The 18073-nt window shown below is 56.5% G+C and overlaps 4 protein-coding genes across 4 annotated transcripts; 3 read left to right on the top strand and 1 right to left on the bottom strand.

The window, feature by feature from the left end:
* Nucleotides 1-429: 429 nt before the first annotated feature.
* Nucleotides 430-3546, bottom strand: MFIFM68171_04067 (uncharacterized protein; the record flags this gene model as incomplete). Its single annotated transcript, XM_071059487.1, has 1 exon — nucleotides 430-3546. The coding sequence occupies one exon, from the start codon at nucleotides 3544-3546 to the stop codon at nucleotides 430-432; it is 3117 nt and encodes a 1038-aa protein (XP_070915588.1).
* Nucleotides 3547-4252: 706 nt separating this feature from the next.
* Nucleotides 4253-4858, top strand: MFIFM68171_04066 (uncharacterized protein; the record flags this gene model as incomplete). Its single annotated transcript, XM_071059486.1, has 3 exons — nucleotides 4253-4393; nucleotides 4449-4556; nucleotides 4631-4858. The coding sequence occupies 3 exons, from the start codon at nucleotides 4253-4255 to the stop codon at nucleotides 4856-4858; spliced, it is 477 nt and encodes a 158-aa protein (XP_070915587.1).
* A 1742-nt stretch (nucleotides 4859-6600) lies between these two features.
* Nucleotides 6601-9111, top strand: DPB2 (DNA-directed DNA polymerase epsilon, subunit B; the record flags this gene model as incomplete). The annotated part of the gene is made up of 2 exons (XM_071059485.1): nucleotides 6601-7373; nucleotides 7431-9111. The coding sequence occupies 2 exons, from the start codon at nucleotides 6601-6603 to the stop codon at nucleotides 9109-9111; spliced, it is 2454 nt and encodes an 817-aa protein (XP_070915586.1).
* Nucleotides 9112-14009: 4898 nt separating this feature from the next.
* Nucleotides 14010-16006, top strand: MFIFM68171_04064 (uncharacterized protein; the record flags this gene model as incomplete). Its single annotated transcript, XM_071059484.1, has 5 exons — nucleotides 14010-14373; nucleotides 14430-14550; nucleotides 14637-15215; nucleotides 15277-15843; nucleotides 15928-16006. The coding sequence occupies 5 exons, from the start codon at nucleotides 14010-14012 to the stop codon at nucleotides 16004-16006; spliced, it is 1710 nt and encodes a 569-aa protein (XP_070915585.1).
* Nucleotides 16007-18073: the final 2067 nt, after the last annotated feature.

Raw genomic sequence — 18073 nt, 5'->3', positions numbered from 1 at the left:
TTTCTTGGTCAGGCCAAGACCGAATGCGAGTGAGACTGCAACCTGCCTTGACCCCCAGCCCGAACTGTTCAAGCCCATTCCAACTTTACTCATCGAAGGGACCATCGCTAGCACATAGCCACGAGCAAAGATAAGCCTGAGCCTGGAAAATTTTGTTTGTACGTCTGTCATTAAAAGTCTCTACAATGCTGGTATTTCCTCATGAAGCCGTCGTTCTGCGTCAACCATCAATCCATCCGCCAATCGCTCATCCCAATGTTAGATACAACCACCAGCTGCTGGGAAAAAATTAGAGAAAATAAAAATAAACAGCCAACCCCCCCAAAAGAAATCTAAGAATGAAATCATGTACAGTACAGGTACTCTTACATCACATACACTCAAGTCTCATCGCCCCTGTCGCACTTCAATAGTTAAATCGTGATCGCATCAATGTGTAACCGTCCTCACTGCCTGCAGCAGCACCCCAAACATCAGCCCCCTAGCCACCTCCTCGATCTGGAGACAATCAAATAGCCGCCCCAGTGCTTCCGATGTGGCCGCCTGGCCCATGACTCCCATGAGCGCCGCAGGGACGCCGCTTTCGATCAGCAACTTCCTCGCCTTGGCCCGGAGCTTCTCCTTTTCCTCCGCTGTCATCTCCGCCGGCCACGCAGCCCGCTCCTGCTCTGTCGGCAGAGCATTCTCCCGGAGCTTTCTGAGGTGGGCCGCAATGCCGCTGTCCGAAGTGTTCGCGTCGAGCACCGAAGTCTGGATGAGCGACTGGATCGATAAGAGCGAGGGGTTGCCCGGCCGTAGGAGGAACGACTTGGCAGCGGCAAGCAGGGTGCGCCGGATGTTCCATGCCGACGAAAGCGTGTACAACTCGTTGATAACGGCGAAGAGAAGTTCCACGGCTACCCGTGTTTCCTGCTCTGAGAGTTTCGAGTGCTGCTTCACGCCGTTGAGCGGCGGCCCGTTCAGTCGCTGGTTGCTGCTTAGCGTCGGCATGGTCAACGAGCGTGCGTGGTGAGATCCAAAGTCGTGGGGCCGCCCATTTGATGGGCTGATCGGCGATTCGTAATCGTCGGGCATCGCGTCAGGCGGCGGGGGTAGCCGGAACCCGTCGAAACTGAGGCTCGAAGGCGATCGGCCCAGCGCTGGTGCTCGGCTCGACGCCCGGCTGTGCTCTCGACTGTTTCTCGCCGACGTCCGAGACGGCCGCAGACTTTCGGGCTCGGTCTCGCCTCGCGATTCGTAACTGGCGCGGCGCTCCATCGGCGCGACCTTACCCGGCTGTAGAGCGACGACCGGCGAGTGTTGGCTGTCCATGCTGTCCCGAGTCTTGCGCATCCCGCTGAGAGATGGGCTGCTATCCGTGCGAGGGAGGGTGATGGACAAGCGACTAGCTGCTGTCACGTCTTGCAAGGCCGAAGGGGGAGGTGACGGGGTTGGGGCCGCTGGCTTGCGCTGTCCGAGACCGATGTTCCCTAGCACTCCCGTTACACCACCAACTACCGCCTTTGAGCCTTCGAGCGGGGCGCTCGTCAGCACATCCAAGACGTTCTTGCCAATCTTCTCAAAGGCCTGGAACCCCGACTTGGCACTGGGAATGTGCCCGTTGTCCCTCTCCAGGAACTTCTTCAGCCCTTCGCTTTCCGCCAGGCTCTGGTGGCCGCAGGCATCCCTAAGGTAGCGTTCCAATTCACCCCGTAACGAGGTCCTGGTGTGCGCTTTCCAAGTAGGCAACGCACCATGTCGCTCTGAGAAAGCTGTTGCGCCTGAAATGTTTGCGATGCGCCTCAACACCTCGTGCAGAACCTCAAAATCGCTGTACTTCCTGATAATCATCCACCCGGGATATATCGTCGTTGCCGGCTCAATCTGGACGAGATAGTCCCATGACGGTTTCGACCTGATCCGGCCGTCGCCCGGCTCGTCTAGGATTGTAATCGTCGCATTGTGTAGAGTCAACGGAGGCGGTCTGCGGGTCTCACTCGCGTCGGCTTCGGGCTCGTCTCGAGCAGGGGGGACGATCTGGTCGAAGCTTGTGAAGCGAGAAGCCCCGTTTTGCGGAGGAGATGAGTCTCGGCTCGACGGGGTCGCAGCAGAAAGCGGCGTCACAGGAGTCAGGATGGTGCCATTCCTGCTGGAGAGCCCGTCGCTGCTCACCCTTTTGGAGTCCGAGGGCGCGTCGGCGGATTGAGGCGGACTGGACTTGTCGGCCGAGTCCTGCTGAATGTCCCACTCATCCACATTACGTTTGAATGCGTCGGCGAGTCTTTCAGAGGCCTCAGCCACGCTTCTGCTGGAACCTACCTTCGTACTTTCCTGCGGTGGCTCGCTCCCGAGCGCTCCCTCTTTGGCAATCATTTGATTCAGTCGCTTCACTTCCTCCATGGCCATTTCCATCTCCTCCTCAGCCTTGCTAAGCTTCTTCTTGTGTGTCATCGACTCCTTCCGGCGGGCTTTCTCCTGCTCGAACGAGTTCCTATTTCCCCTAGTGAGACCAATGTTGCCCACATTTCCGTCCATATCGGCAAATGCGACGTCAGCACCAGGACCGGTCTGCATGCCCACATCAATGGCTTGACTAATGTCGGGCTCTCCCGACTCTAGCAGATAAACAATCCACGAATTGATGAATTCCGGCTTCGAGCAGGTCTGAAGCGTCATTTCCAAGACAACGCCGGCCACAATCTCCCTCAGGAAGACTCTGGCCGGATCACATTCGTAAGATGAACGATCCAAAAAACCGAGCAGATCTTCGGCAACCATGCGGAATTTCCCCGCTTGCTGCCTTTGGTTCAGCAGGCTGGACAGGTTGGACTCGGGGTGCGAGGCAAGATAGTTGTAGACGGCGTCCGCGGCAGATACTTTGGACTCGGCCGGCAATTCGGCAAAGGCGTTGGAGAGCTCCGAGAAGAAGACAATGACGATCGAGGATGAATTGGTCAAGAAGTCGAGAAAGGCGTCTGCAGGCCGTTTCCTGCTGACGCAATTGGAAACCGAGGTGAGGAACGAGGTGAGGGCCCTGCGGCAGGCGAGCGGGAAGAACTTGTCCGAGGGCACAATGGGCGAGTACCACCACTTGACGTAGTTGTCGATGATGGCCTCGACGAGCTCATTCATGGCCTCGCGCGTCTCGGGCCGCAAGTCGTCGAACGAGCGGACCAGTGCGGCCTGCTCGTCGAGGATGGCCTCCTCGGAGGTTTTCCTAGCCTCGAGCAATCTTGCCAGAACATCGATGCCCCTTTCTCCTTTGACGGCGCGCACCACCTCGACATTGCGTTGCTCCCATTGAATGAAAGTCACGATGCCGCCGAACGCGCCTATCAGCACGAGACCCAGCCTGCCCAACACCAAGTATGTGGTCGCGGCCAAGCCCACAGCGACGCCGCCGAGCGTCCCAGGCGTTGCTGTCGCGATGAATCGGAAGATCCTCGTCGCCAGGCCCTCCTCATTGTTCGCGCCCGGGGGAGCCGGGCCACTGTCAGCCGTCGGGCTCGGTGCTGACTGCGGCTTCGCGTCTATGGTCTCGGGTTCCAACTTGCTTTTCTCTTCCATTTTATCGGGTGTGGCGCCCGGACTCGGCGCATCTTGTTGTTTCATATAGGGCTCAACGGACGTTTGGGAAACTCATCGATTCGAAACGGGTTGAATGGTTCAGGTTCCGGCTGTCAAAGATGGAGAATTGCAGGATGACAACACGGATCTCTGCATGGACAACGTGGCGGGTATGGGCCCAATATGTGTGGGTTTTTCGATAGGACTGCACTCGATGAACGAGAGCGGTCGTCGTAAGATGCTCGCAATGTATACGGATCACTGAGTCTGCTGCGTTTGATGTTTCGAGCCTGCTCCGTCCCCGGATTCGGCGGAATTGCGACAGCAGTCCAGGCCCTGGCGGATTTTAAAAGGGGCCTTCCCCAACGGTTCGGGGTTTCGTGGCTTGGCAGGCCTCAAACGTACAACGTCTCCACTCCACCGTCTGTGCGTCTGAGCCAAGCTCTTTGATTAAATTTAGCAAAGTGGGGTTGTTGCATCTGATTCACGTGCGGACGCGTCGAGGCACCGTCGACGTCACAACTTCCGCTGTCGCGTGAGAACCTCGCCGCCGTTTCGCGACTTCGGCGCCGCTTTTTTCGCGCCTTCCGGCTCAAGCAGCCTCTTCAGCCAATATCCAATTCTGCATTCCGATCGGATACCTTGGTATACCTTGGAAGTCGACGACTGCCCCGCTCTGGGTCTCGCTGCGCCAGTCACGTCCATTATGCCCTACAACAAGAAACGACAGATCGGCGCTGAGAGCGACCGAGAGTTACAAACGGCAAAAAAGACTAAGACCGAGACCAAGAAGGCCAAGAAAGATCTCTCAAAAGGCACGGATGCAGAGGGCAACGCGTATTGGGAGGTTGGTTCCCGTCGTTTCGCGCTCCCGTGCTTGGATCGCTAATTCTGCTTGCTAGATTGGCAATAATCGGCGCGTTGGCTCTTCTCAGTTCAAGGGTACCACTTTGGTCAATATCCGAGAGTACTATACTGCGCCTGACGGCGATCTGAGGCCCGGAAAGAAGGTAGGTACATCGGAGTATGGTTTTTATCCCATTTTTGGGTTTTCTTTTCGCATGCATTGACTTCCCGGCTGTAGGGCATCTCGCTCCCCTTAGACCAGTACAAGGCCCTTCTTAAAATTATCCCAGAATTGAATGAGCAGCTTCGCTCACAAGGCCACGCCGTCGATGACCCCCCGTCGGCTGGGTCTAGCGGTGTCCAAGTGCAAAATGAGAAGCCAGCAAAGCCCAAGAAGCCAAAGAAGTCCAACATTGAGGAAACGAGTGAGGAGGAGGATGATGATGATGAAGAGGTTCTCGGGTGACGGACTATGAATTTACCCGTCCGGGATGACTCTTTTCTGCAACGATGCCCACGTATTTGTTTCACCTCTTTTAATATACCCCATCATTGCCATGGCCCCAGTCCCCACGACAATGCCGCCCCGTGGACTCTCTTGCTTTTCGGGTGGGGCTGACATGATTCCATCTGGTTTTAATACGACCACGAAGTTATGATCGGAATTGAACAATCACTATCGCGTTCTCACTGTCGACGGAATCATCAGACTTGAGAGAAATGGGATTTTGAGCCGGCCCGGTTGCAACCGTGGCGGACTGAATGCAGTGATCAGGTCAAGCTGCTGGGTTCCCAGAGCAACTACCCGCTCGCTCTTGGGCAGTCATTTCGTGTATGCCATCGAATCATTGAGGCTTCCCATATGCTCAAACTCCGCGACATACCCTCCAGTCTTCGCATTCTGGCAGAGAGAAAGAATCGAGGAGCTGCATTCCGACCGCCTTTGGTTAAGCCTGTTAGAGAACGGGGATCTTCCCCTTCGGCCATATCGTACACCTGTGATCTCCAACAAGTCTGACGCACACCTAGGCCTGACCAGCCTTCAACACCTAAATTTTTGGCTCCTTTACGAGCGGCGGCCCCTTTATGCATTCCTCTCTTCCTCGCGAAGCCGGGCAATCAGCTTATTTCGCAGGAAGGGACTTAGACCGAGGCTAGGTAAGCAAACTCCCATGTTAGCCCATGTCCGTTTGGCGGGGGGTGCCGGCGTTCGCTTACATTCCCTGGTTTGTGACAATGCGATATGTGCCACTGGCTTGAAAATTGCCAATGATGTCGCCCTTTCCGTCGACTTCCACGCTGCCGAGAATGTCTTCTGGCCTAGTACGCAGAGACTCAGCTTTTTAGACCCTCTTGGATGACTGTATCACTGCGCCTTACCAAGCTATCCGCCCAAAATCCGGCGGATTCCGCGCATCACTCAGATGGACCCAACCGCCCACGCCTGCTCCGCCAGCACCCCCTTCGGCGCTGGCACCCCCAGCACCGGTCCCAGTACCCCGCCGGTTTCTCGCTTGTATGAAATTAAAGCCCCCCGGTGAGGCGAATGCTCGCGCCTGGCTCTTCAAGTCATGATCATCGGCGGCATGTTTTGCGAGTACATCGTTGAGAATGGAGAGGAAGCGCGGATTCCCTTGGAACGAGTTTGGAGTCGGTGGAACGGAGGTTGTGGTGCCAATCGCAAGCGTTGGGTTGGGAGGAGTGGTGTCAAGATAGGACAGGAGGTAGCTGCCAGGTGATTGCGGGTGTGGGAAAACTTTCTAGGGGATTAGGGTTAGATGTATGAATTCTCGTTGTGGCATGAGGATCACTGACGATGTCCGGATTGGAGGCTAATGAAGAAACACCCCGCGAAAGCCGGACTAACTGCCTGGGCGCAAACAGACGGCCGGCTAACATTTTAGTCGGACCAAGTTAGCTGATTAGAAATGCTAGAGGATGTTGCGAGAGAAGGACAATGCCGTCATTGTCAAGCTCTCAGAAGCTCCAATTGAGCTCCGGTTGCCGCCGGCAAAGTTAGGACACCCCTGCTCGCACCCCTGTCGTGGCCCCCTGTTGTGCCCCTCCGAACGCGCTAAGGAACGCGACCTCGAGCTCATTAACGCGCTGTCGAGCACCACTCAGCAAATTGTTGACCAAAGCCCGTCAAGACCCATCCGCCGCTACCATACCACCACAACGCTCAGTTCGGGCTGAATTCGTCTCAAGATGATGATAATACAGAGCCCCCGTAAAAGTCCGCGCAAAAACCAACAGGAAACGAGTCCAGAAAAGGGCGCCAAGCGGGCAAATCCGCCGCCGCCGCCGTTTTTCGCTCCTAAGAACCCTGGGCCATCAAGCGCGATCCCGTCTTCCTCGCCTGCTTTTGCGACCCCGGCACACCCTCTGAAGCCCTTCCAAGCGCCAGTTCCCGCAAAGGCAGCTGTCCTCCCCATCATTCTTCCTCCTGCGACACTTCGCCCGCTGGCCTTTCGAACATTCACGAAAAAACACGGCTTGACGCTGACGTCGGCTGCTCTCCAAGAATTCGCATCCTTTATCGGCCGACACTGCGGTTCAGGATGGAGAGAAGAAGGTCTTGCAGAGAAGGTGCTGGAAGAGATCGCCAAGGCCTGGAAAAATCGCAATGGGGGCGTCATTTTGGAAGGAACCAGCCCGGAGCTGAAGGACATACTGAAGAACCTGGAGGGGAACATGAGCGGCGGCAGGGTACTAAGCGGGCCACGGGGCTTGAGTCGGCAGAATAGCCTGATGCTCGAGCCGTCCGATGACTCTGACCACTCCAAAACTCGGTTGGGACTGAGACCGACCATGTCGCTTGCACGGGACGACAGCCAGTCCAGTTTCGGCATGTCTAGCATGGCCGTTGAGGATGAGCCGGACGACGAGGCAATTCGGGACGTTAGGAGATGGCTGAAGGTCGTGCATGCCTTTGACCAGCCCCGGTACTCATACAACGTCACCAAGAAGCACTTTGAGAAGTCGGGCTCCCCCTCCTCTCCCCCTCATACCGGTCATAGGTGCTAACAGCAAGACAGAACCACTTCCAAGCCGTCTCTCTTACCATCCGCCTCCCACAAAACGGAATCCTTCCGCAACAGGTTCAACGTCATCCACCAACGGCTTCTCCGCAACGAAGCCTTCCAAACCTCGGCCGTCACAAGCGCCAGGAGCGCCTCTCTTCGCCGCGGTGCGTCAGCAATGCAATCACACAAGATCACGCCTATCGCAAATCTCCTCGGCCGCCACGGCACGAACCATATGCTACTCGGGATGCTGGTCATCCTGCCCACGGGCAATCTGGCAATCAGTGACCTGACGGGTACCATCACGCTGGACCTCTCTCACGCAGTCGCCATCCCAGAGGATTCGGCCTGGTTTACCCCAGGCATGATCGTGCTGATCGATGGCGTCTACGAGGAAGAGGAAGAGTCTACCGGCAGGGGGCTCAGCGGCAGTAGCGGCGTGGGAGGCACCATCGGTGGCCGCTTCCAGGGCTTCTTCATCGGCCAACCGCCCTGCGAGAAGCGGCGAGCTACGCTGGGGGTTAGCGGGCTAGATGGCGGGCCAGATCACACAATCGGGGGCGGCTTCGGGTGGATCGACTTCCTCGGCGTAGGCAGTGAGCGTGCCGTAGGTCCCCGCATGCGCAAGCTGGAGCAGCGACTGCTACGCCAGCCAGCCCTAGCCGACCTAGACAGCCCCGGGCGAGGACGCGTAGTCGTTGTGGGCGAGCTCAATCTCGACCAACCGCGCAGCCTGCAGGCGCTTAAGAAAATCCTCTCTCTCTACGCGACTGACCCGGAAGGCTCGACACCCATGGCGTTTGTCCTCACGGGCAATTTCACCACCCACGCCGTCATGGCTCGCGGCGGCAGCGGCGGAAGCATCGAGTATAAAGAATTCTTTGACGCGTTGGCCTCAACACTGGCAGATTACCCCATGCTTCTAACAACAGCAACCTTCATCTTTGTGCCGGGGGACAACGATGGGTGGGCATCGGCCTTTTCAGGGGGCGCTGCGGTCCCGCTGCCTAGGAAGCCGGTACCGGACCTGTTTACGTCGCGCATCAGGAGGGTCTTCGCCGCGGCGAATGCCGAAGCGGGGCTCTCTAGCAGCGAGGGCAAGGGCGGCGAAGCCATCTGGACGACCAACCCCAGCCGCGTAACCCTGTTCGGGCCCAACTACGAGATTGTCCTATTCAGAGACGACATCTCGGCGCGCTTACGGCGCGCCTCGGTGAGGCTCAAGAGTCAATCCGCCGTCGACGACCGGTCCGCGGCACCACAAGAACAAACCGACGACGTCACCATGTCCGGAGGGGGAGCCAGCACACCAAATCCCCCAGATGGTACCGTAGACATGGACCTCGACCAAGCGCCGCCACCCGAACAAGACAACGACGCGGAACGCGTCCCCTATGACGTCCTCACCGCCCGCAAGCTCGTCAAGACCCTCCTCGACCAGGCCTATCTGGCTCCGTTCAGACAGTCCATCCGTCCCGTGCACTGGGATTTCACCTCGCCCATGTACTTGTACCCGTTGCCGACAGCCATGGTGCTTGTGGACACAACGGCCCCGGCGTTTTGCGTGCGGTACGAAGGGTGCCTGGTCATGAACCCTGGGAGCGTGCTGGTTAGTGGGAAGAGGGGTGCGGCGAGGTGGGTGGAGTATGAAGTTGTCACTGGAGGGGGGAAGGTCAGGGAGTGTACATTTTAGGCTTTGGCTTTGTGGTGTGTATGACTTGAGGGAAGGGATGAAAGGTTGTGATGGTAGGATAGTGGAAAAAGGGACGGCTTCAGGGGCTTTGACGACGTCATGTTTATGTTTCTGGATTCGCGTTCCGACACTGGGAGAGGATTACTACTGGGGATGCAAAAGCCGGTGCACAAAATCTTGCAGCTTATGTCCATTGCATACATATGTGGGAACGGCTGATCATGAAATCACAACGCGGGGAGAGCAAAACAGGAGCAGCAGCAGCAAGTCGTGAAGATATTCCGAGTTAGGTTGCTTAGAATACTGCGCGTGGCTGCTCCGGGACAGATCGTACCTAAATGGGGGACATGCGAATCTATCTCTACTGTCAACACATGTCTCAAGCCTTAATATCCTCGCTGGTGGTTTCAGGGCCTTCCGATTAGGGGGTGTACATTGTTGTGCATTTTCATGTGTTGTAGCCTTGAGTGGCCGGGTGGACGGATACCCGCAGATTATGAGGGAACCCTTACAGATTACCTTCCCCAGAGCCCCCGTCGATCTATACGTCTTGAATTGATAAACCGGGGGAAAGCAAGCATGTGTTGTGGCCAACAGTCACGCAATCTAATCCACAAGATCCTGCGCGCCGTGCTGAGCCCGCATGCCATGTTCGCCAGCAGCCAGCCGAGTGTACTAGAGCCCCTAAACTAAAAGTACCGCGGTAACAGGTGATAGTTACATCAACACAATGCGGCCCACTTTCAGATGATGCCGGGACTCGCTTGGTCCCTACACTGGAGGATGATTAGCTCCGGGCCGGAGTCGGGGCGGGCTCCGGTGTTTAGCTCGGCAAGCGAAGGCCCAACTCGTCATTGACAACTTGGCAACTTGACACCTCGAGGAGCGACGGCGATAACTGGAGGAGAGGACAAGACTCCTCAACCTCTGTTCTGTTTAGTGTTCTACGGAGCAATGTATTCTCATCCTTATACTCGAATCCATACAACTCTTTTTTTTTTTTTTTTTTTTTTTTCTCTCCCTCTTCTATATCATTTCTCCTCTATTATTTCTTTTCCTTCATATTATTTTTGATAAATCCTTACGTCTTTCCCTCAACTATTCCCGAATATCCCCGCGAGAACCGGAAGAAATTGCAAGGGGTAGTACCAGGCATCCAAAGCTTGATTTTCTCCCGGAGATGCAACGGTACGGGACTGACATCCGAGTGTCTCGGATGCCATGTTCGGGTGGTGGCGCATGTCGGAATCTTTCCATATCCCACCATGGCGTTATGGTGGCTTGGGTCATGCTCGGTAACAGAATTGGCACCGGCTCTCTCCGCATCGCCAAATACTGTACACTATCGGATCCCGGTTCCACACCGCCAATTCTTACCGTTGGGTAGGCAAACGCAGTGAGAATGCAGTCAGAGGGAGGGGTCAACCGGGTCAGCGTGGCTGCGGCTGAGACGGCCTGTAATCTGTCTAGGGCTGCTTGGCCAAGTGCCGGTACTTTATCGAGGTAGCATTGGTTGTCCCGACGGTCTGTAACCGCGACTTGAAATTGACAGCACACGATGTCTCATTATGAAGCCGCGGTTACACAGGTTCGCTATGAATCCTGCCGAGGTCCTGTCATTCGCAGCAAGGCTTAGGAAAGAAAAAAGAATTATAATGAAATAAAAAATAAATCAAAAACAGGACGAGTTGGGATTGTGCTGAGCGAGGTGCACGAACCAAGGTACATTAGGGCTCTCGTATACAGGGCCCGTGTCACAGTAGCGCAAACCTAGTGAGAAGTGGCTTACTTGTCGTCCGAAGGCCCACAGCCCGTAGTCCGTTCTATCGATGCGTGCGCATGCGATCGACACTGGAAGCGCGTCGGGCGGGCCTGCCTACCTAGTGTAGACACAGCGCACGCAGCCTGCATGAGTCCCGCTCGCAAGGCTCACGCGCTTGGCGGTTGGACAGAAATCAGCGCGTCTCGCGGGCTTTTGAATTCTTTCGCCGGAATAATATGATCCTCCTGCGGCCACTGTCCATTTAGGTTGCTCTCCTTGAGGGATCCGTCGACCAGGAATGGGCAGTGGTCCACGTATCACCAGCAATCTCACCCCAAAACCGAAGCAGCCTAGAATGATGCCAGGACGGGAAATGCCAGACCTTTCACCAGCTGAGAACACGGCGGTCGGGACTGGCAGGTCTCTGGACGCCAACCAAACCAGGGTTCCGGGGTCGGTGGGACCCGATCCCGCAATTGGGCGCCAACCCTGTCTCGGGGCGCCGCGGCTGGAGAGGGCACTGGCCAGACGAGAAACTATTGGCAGGGGCTACGGGAAAAGCCCCGGAGCGTCTGGAGAGAAGTGACTGAGCCTCGTGGCATCAGATAATCGTAAAAGAAGGCATCTCGGTCCCGGCGATTATCCGGGCTATTTGGCACCCGACCGACAGGACGTTCAATCCTTCCCGCGGCTTCATATACACTATCCCGCGTCGACTTTCTGAGCTGGTGCGGAGCGGCCTGCCGTTGGTGCAAAAGCCCGACGCGGTTGAGTGCAGTCAGAGAGAAACAGACCAGATGTTTCGAGGATCCAAAAAATACAGATCAGATTCCTGTCCGTGAACGAGCAGGACCTGAACAGGGGTTTTCACCGATAGCCACAGACCCTGCGGAAACCCCACCTAACCCTGTCTGCTCTGGGCTGCATTGGCAGAACCTGATTGGATCCTCGGTATCCGACCCTGGAGAGAATTGCAGCCGAACGGCCCAAAGAAGGAAGAAGCCGCAGATCGTCCAGCGCCCCATGCTATTTTCGGTAATCGCTACCCCGGCCCTGGTAAGCTCTGGGCAGCAATGCGGTGCCCCACCTCCCCACGCTCTTCTTTCGACTTCACCGCGCCAAGAACTTCGTCCGTGAACGTGTTATTGACACCGAATCAATTGGCGAGCATCCGCCGCGGCACCCGGACCAGTCGCATGTCAACAATTGTCATGGCCCCGGGGTTTGTCTTACAGCCTAGAACTCGTGTTGTGCGATGCGGGAGATTGAGGGATCGTGAGTCCGAGCATGGGTCGCGATGGCGTCCCGGAAGCATCGAAGAGAGCGAGCGCCTTTCCTGCAAGGGGCAACGATGTCGTTTGCCTTCTTTTATTTCGCCTCTCTAACGTCTTCTCTTCCCACGCCAGGGTTGCTGCTGCAAGCCCCAGGGCCCATCATGTCCAGTCGGCATGGTTCGGCTGGGCCTGGCCACGACCGCGGTCAGAACGGCGGCCAAGCGAGGTGTGATGCACGCCTGGTCTCGTTCTCCGTCAAGTGACCGCCCCCGGGTATCAGATGAGAGATTTTGACCAAACTACTGAAGCGGGCGCGCATCCACGAGCATCTAGACAGAACTCCAGGTTCATGAGTCCTATCAGCGGCCAGCTCGCGGACCTGGCGATTCCCTGGCAATGATTCGATGCTTGGCGTCAGTGGCACACTCGATCCCCAATGAGATACCAAGATTTGCCGTATCTTGGAACTTTGCAGACGCCTACACTGTTGGCAGTGGCCGACTCCCCGGGACGCGAGCTGCGGGCCCCACGCCATGCATGCAACACTCGACTGGTACAGGACCGCCATGTCGCCTCCAGAACTAATCATTTGCCCACGGAAAACTCGGGTTCCATTGTAGGATATGCTCCGCTCCGCCGTCCAACCCGTGATCACCGGGGGTTCTAGCTCACGTCGCCTTCGAAATCGAAGACGGCCAAGACAGCCCTACACGCACTTCCGCTAGTCGACATCCATGCCAAATCTTGGCACTTTACTGGCTTGGCCTCACTCAGACCCGTACGCCTCGTGTGCCTGCACCCGAACGACGAGCTGCCCATCTATCGGTGCTTGTGTAATCGCTCGAGGCTGACTTGCAGTTTCTGCCCCTCCAGTATGGCAGCGTCCTATACAGCCTTTCCCGCTGCACCCCGATCCTCAGACGCAGAAAAGGACTGAGTTCCACGGTCAAGCTCGCTAGGCCGCCAACCTGGTGGCAGCGGCGAGAAAAGTTGCCAATTATGGAAACCTGCACCTCTCCTGCTGGGCAGTGCTCCTTGCATAGGATATGTGCACCACACTTAGCTCCAAGCCATGTACCCTCTTCCCCACAGTCGCCGACCTGCGCGGCTCGCTCGCTGCGCGTCGGGTCGCTGGAGCGGAGACGATGGCACATGCCACACTTCGCTGCCACCGTCTGGCTGGAGTGACAGTCTGAGAGAATACCCTCACTGGCGGCCTGCCGGGCCCCCTAATTCTCAGCCCGCTGGCGCCAAGCGGGCCTGGCCGTCCCCTCCCCTGACTAGCTCTGTGTTTTCATTTTGTTTTCGGGGTTTACAACTCTCGCCACAGCCGCCATTGCCGTTCTTGCAGCACAAACCGCGCTCTATCAGCTTAGACTTTACCGCCAAATCAGAGCCATGATTCCAGGCACCGGGGTTCTGGCCAAGCAGCCACTTTCAATACCAAGACGCCGCAGACTCTGTGTTGTTCAACGTTCCTGTCATCCTCAGCCTCCACGTCTCTTCCCGGCTCGCGTGTGGGAGCCAGCAATCGGAAAACAGCCCCTGCCATGGGGCAATCCAGGCGCATGGCTCCGTCAATGAGTTCACTCTTTGGTAGGGAGCTGCATACGGCCACAGCCTCGCATCCCCCCCCTATCTGCCCTCGCACTCCCCAACGACAGTATAATAGACTCTGTCTCCCGCATGATAGCTGAGGCGATCTCTTACATTGCCATCCTCGTTGTTTTTCGCCCCCGTTTCCTTTTTGCCTCCTCTTCGGGCTCCCCTAATAGATAATTGTCACATTCGTTCTCTACCACTAGCCCGTTGCGCGTCCCAGCCGAGTCGACCTGACGCCGCGACCGCGAGGAGTCAGAGTCATGCTGCCTTCAGGCTTTCTGTCGTTTTCATGCCTGTCTCTGGCGACGCTCGCCAGGGCGGCAACCGTCACCTACGATTGGGATGTAACTTGGGTGTGGGCGAGCCCAGACGGTGTCGGGAGGCCCGTCATTGGCATAAACAACCAATGGCCATGCCCGACCATCGAGGCCACGGTGGGTGATACCGTCGTGGTCAATCTTCACAACAAGCTCGGCAACCAGACGACCGGGCTGCATTTCCACGGCATCAACCAGATCCAGACCGAGGAGATGGACGGGCCGAGCGGCGTCACCCAGTGCCCGCTACCCCCCGACTCTTCGCTCACGTATCAGTTTGTGGTTGATGTGCCCGGAACCTACTGGTGTACGTCTCGAAACCTGAGCCTTCGGCCTTTGTGTCACTGACAAAGTCGATGGCAGACCACTCCCATAACATGGGGCAGTACCCCGATGGCCTGCGCGGTCCCTTCATCGTCCACGACCCAAACGACCCTTATAAGGACAAGTACGACGAGGAGGTTATTCTGACTGTCTCTGATTGGTATGGATTCGCCAGTCTCTGATCATATCTCAAAGGAAAAAAAAAAAAAAAAAAAAAAAAAGAACAGTACACTAACCTCTTAGCAGGTACCACAATGAAAGCATTGGCTTGGTCCGCAACATGTTGGTACCGAGCAATACCCGGTTTGCTCCTCCGCTGCCCAACAATATCCTCGTCAACGAAGGTGCTGGCTCGCATATCAACTTCACCAAGGGAAAGACGTATCGCATCCGCATGATCAACTTTTCTGCCTTCGCTTCGGCCATGATTCACTTCGACTCGCACGACATGAATGTGATCATGAACGATGCTGCGTACCTCAAGGAGGAAAAGACATACATGCTGCGCATCACTGCTGCCCAGCGGTATGATTTCTTGATCGAGGCCATCGAGAGAGACAACGGGAACTTCCCCTTCCTAATCTCCCTCGATATCAATCGTGATTGGACCAACACTGAGCAGCCCCTGCGGTGGCCGCACAACTACACGGGCTATCTCGTCATGGACGAATCCCAGCCGCTTACCAAGCTTGACGTGGTCAGGGAGTGGAAGCCGGCCGACGACGCGCATTTCAAGCCCTACGACGGCGCGGCAGCCTACAGCGGGTACGACAAGCTGATCCAGCTCGACTTCAAGTTCTGCACGGACGTCAATGGTTATCCTCGGTAAGTTGCCGTCGACACCGGTTACATCATCACCGTTCGGGCCTTGCTAACGTCAGCACAGCTCCTGCTTCAACAACCTCACATATATTCCCCAACCCGTGCCGACGCTGTACAGCGCCGCCACGACAAACGACTCCAACACGGACCCGGCCATCTACGGCCAGGTCATCCCATTCATTGTTGAATACGGCGACATCGTCCAGATCGTCGTCAACAACCTCGACGCGGCCACCCACCCCTTCCACCTGCACGGCCACCACTTCCAGGTGCTGGACCGTCCGCATAGCGGGACGGGCAGCTGGCCCGGTCGCGACGTGAACTACGCCAGCACCCCGCCGATGCGCGACACCATCGGCGTCATGGCAAACTCGTTTGCCGTGCTGCGGTTCAAGGCGACCAACCCCGGCGTCTGGCTTTTCCACTGCCACATTGAGTGGCACGTCGAGATGGGCCTGACGGCGACGATCATCGAGGCGCCCGATCAGCTCCGGGGCAAGACGTTCCCGGCCGATCACATGGCGGCGTGCGAGAAGATGGGCATCCCCACGCAGGGCAACGCCGCGGGGAATACCCAGAACTATACGGACACTACGGGGTTCATCACCGTGCCGCCAACTACCTATAACGGGTGAGTCTTCTTTCTTTCTTCTCTTGCGTCCAAGCCGTGGTGAAGGAGTTGCTTTTTTTTACTAACCGCGATGACCGGATGCAGTGCCATGTACCCCATCTCGGCCGCCTCCAACAGGCTCAAGCGCAGTCGGATCGCCGGCGGGGCGTCGGGCCACCTCTAAATCAGCCTCGGACCTTGACTGACAGATTGACGGCCCCCTTCCCCGGCGTCGTCATGGTCGGTCGGTCGGGTCTGGTTTCGGAGGGTCACCGACGCCCCTGGGTGATTCCATAACAGCCGTCTGTGTTATCCCTCCAACCCCCCAACCCCTTTCTGTACTCACTTCTCTGCTCGCTCGATATCCTCCACTTTTGGCGGTGTTGAGGATCTTGTGATGGTGTGAGGTGTGGTTTTGAAAGGATGGGCGCTATTAAAAAACATTTTTCATAACGTGACTAGATAACAGGAGTATATCCTAGGCGGATAGTAATATTTGGGTATTGTTTTGGGGGGTTCCCTCTTTCTGTGGGCACTGTTAATTAGTGTCCAACCGGTCTCTGCTTATCATATCCTTTGCATAGTGGTTAGCCGGCTATATTATTTTACTCTCGGAAATGCCCGAAATGGAACATGGAATGCTCTTGTTGCTTCGCAAACTCCCTCAAATAACCATGGCAGTTGCCAGGATCATGTGATCCCGATGCATAGATGTGTGTGAGTCATGTCCAGCGAAGCAGGGTTCAATATGACGAGAATTGTAAGATAGAGGAGGGGAGGGGCTTAAAGGAAAGTACGACATGCTGTGACGGGGCAAATTTGGACGAATTGCGGACGTAGCCCGAGTTGGCTTGACTTGAGCGAGCGCGTCTTGGCCGATGCTGCAGGGCGTCCGTGGTTGAACCAAGCGGGAAGTTGAGTCGGGTCGCTCCAGCGCTCGGCTGAGCCCGGGCCCGTCACGGGCGACGAAGTGGCCCGGTCCCGAGACTTCTTACTGATTGGAGGGGGCCATGACGAGTGGTTTGGGCTGCAAAATTTCTTTGTTGTTTGTGTGTGTGTGCGTGTTTGTGTGTATTAGGGCCCGGGGGAGGGGAGGGAGGTGGTGTTCATCGACGACGATGGAATCGGCTGCCCAACGGTGCGTAACGTGTGCGCCGGAAAAACGTTTGTTAGGCTAACATGTCGCGCGAGTGCTCAGCATCGTAGAGGGGGATTATTGCATTTGCAGGAGCGGTGAAGAGGAATATCGGTTGAGGAAACCGAGAAGGAAGGCTTAAGGGACGATCGGACGGCGCTACACTGGCTGCTCTACTTATATCAGGTTGGGCAGGTCGGATGTCTTGTTCCAATGGGGCTATAAACATACGTAATGGCGCCTCGCCATCCTCACATGGCCAGAGAGAAAAACCCGCCAACCACCCTAATTGTTGCCTTAGCTAAGCTAATGGTAGGAGGGGCCCGGATGCAAATTATGAACCCCCAGCGAGCCACAACCGCGCCCTTGTTATGCAAACAGCAAGCCTGCCGGGCGGGCTCTGCCGATTCTTATCTGCCTTTCTTCACGAACGCGATCTCCAACCAGCCAATCAGCCACAGCATCGCGCAGCATAGGCCACAGGCTTCTCTGGTGGCACGGCTGACGGCGGTGGCATCGGGAATATCGCGTCCGGCAGGATGCCCATCACCATGGTCCGGTGCAATACCGACCGGCAAGCGTCTCTGCATGGGCTGGTCGGGACGACATGCCCTGTTCGATATTTGACGCCTCGGGCAAGTGCCAGGAGCACCGAGACATTCGTTCATCTATCTTCGGCATTTCGACTAGGTGGCCCGTGGAGACTGGAGTGGGGATGTCATGGCAACCGGTGAGTCGACAAACCTCACAACGACCGACTCTGGTGTCATTTAATCAGGCCGCTTGGTCATGATAAACTCATTGGCCCTCGGTCGGCCACTTGGATGGCGAGCGGGATTGCAAAGCATTTGGGTAGTCTTTGTAACAGGACATGTAAGGTTCGGTGAATATGGCATTGGGCATGGCCGGTCCCGAAGGTTCCTTACGTTCCCATTCGCGGGTCTCCCAGATGGCTTGGCGAATGGTATTGACGGCGAGCTGCTATCGGGAGAGACCATAAGCACTTTGACTTTGGTAGCGAAGGGAAGAGAGGGCGGATAGCCGATCGTAGCAGCCACTGATGCTAATGTGTAACAGATGGAAGCTCGACGGGGTTCGAGGGGGCGCTCGGTCCCT

Source organism: Madurella fahalii, assembly GCF_045866475.1.
Source record: "Madurella fahalii IFM 68171 DNA, scaffold_2, whole genome shotgun sequence".
NCBI classification, from domain to species: Eukaryota; Fungi; Ascomycota; class Sordariomycetes; order Sordariales; genus Madurella; species Madurella fahalii.
This window is presented reverse-complemented; position numbering and strand designations above follow the sequence as displayed.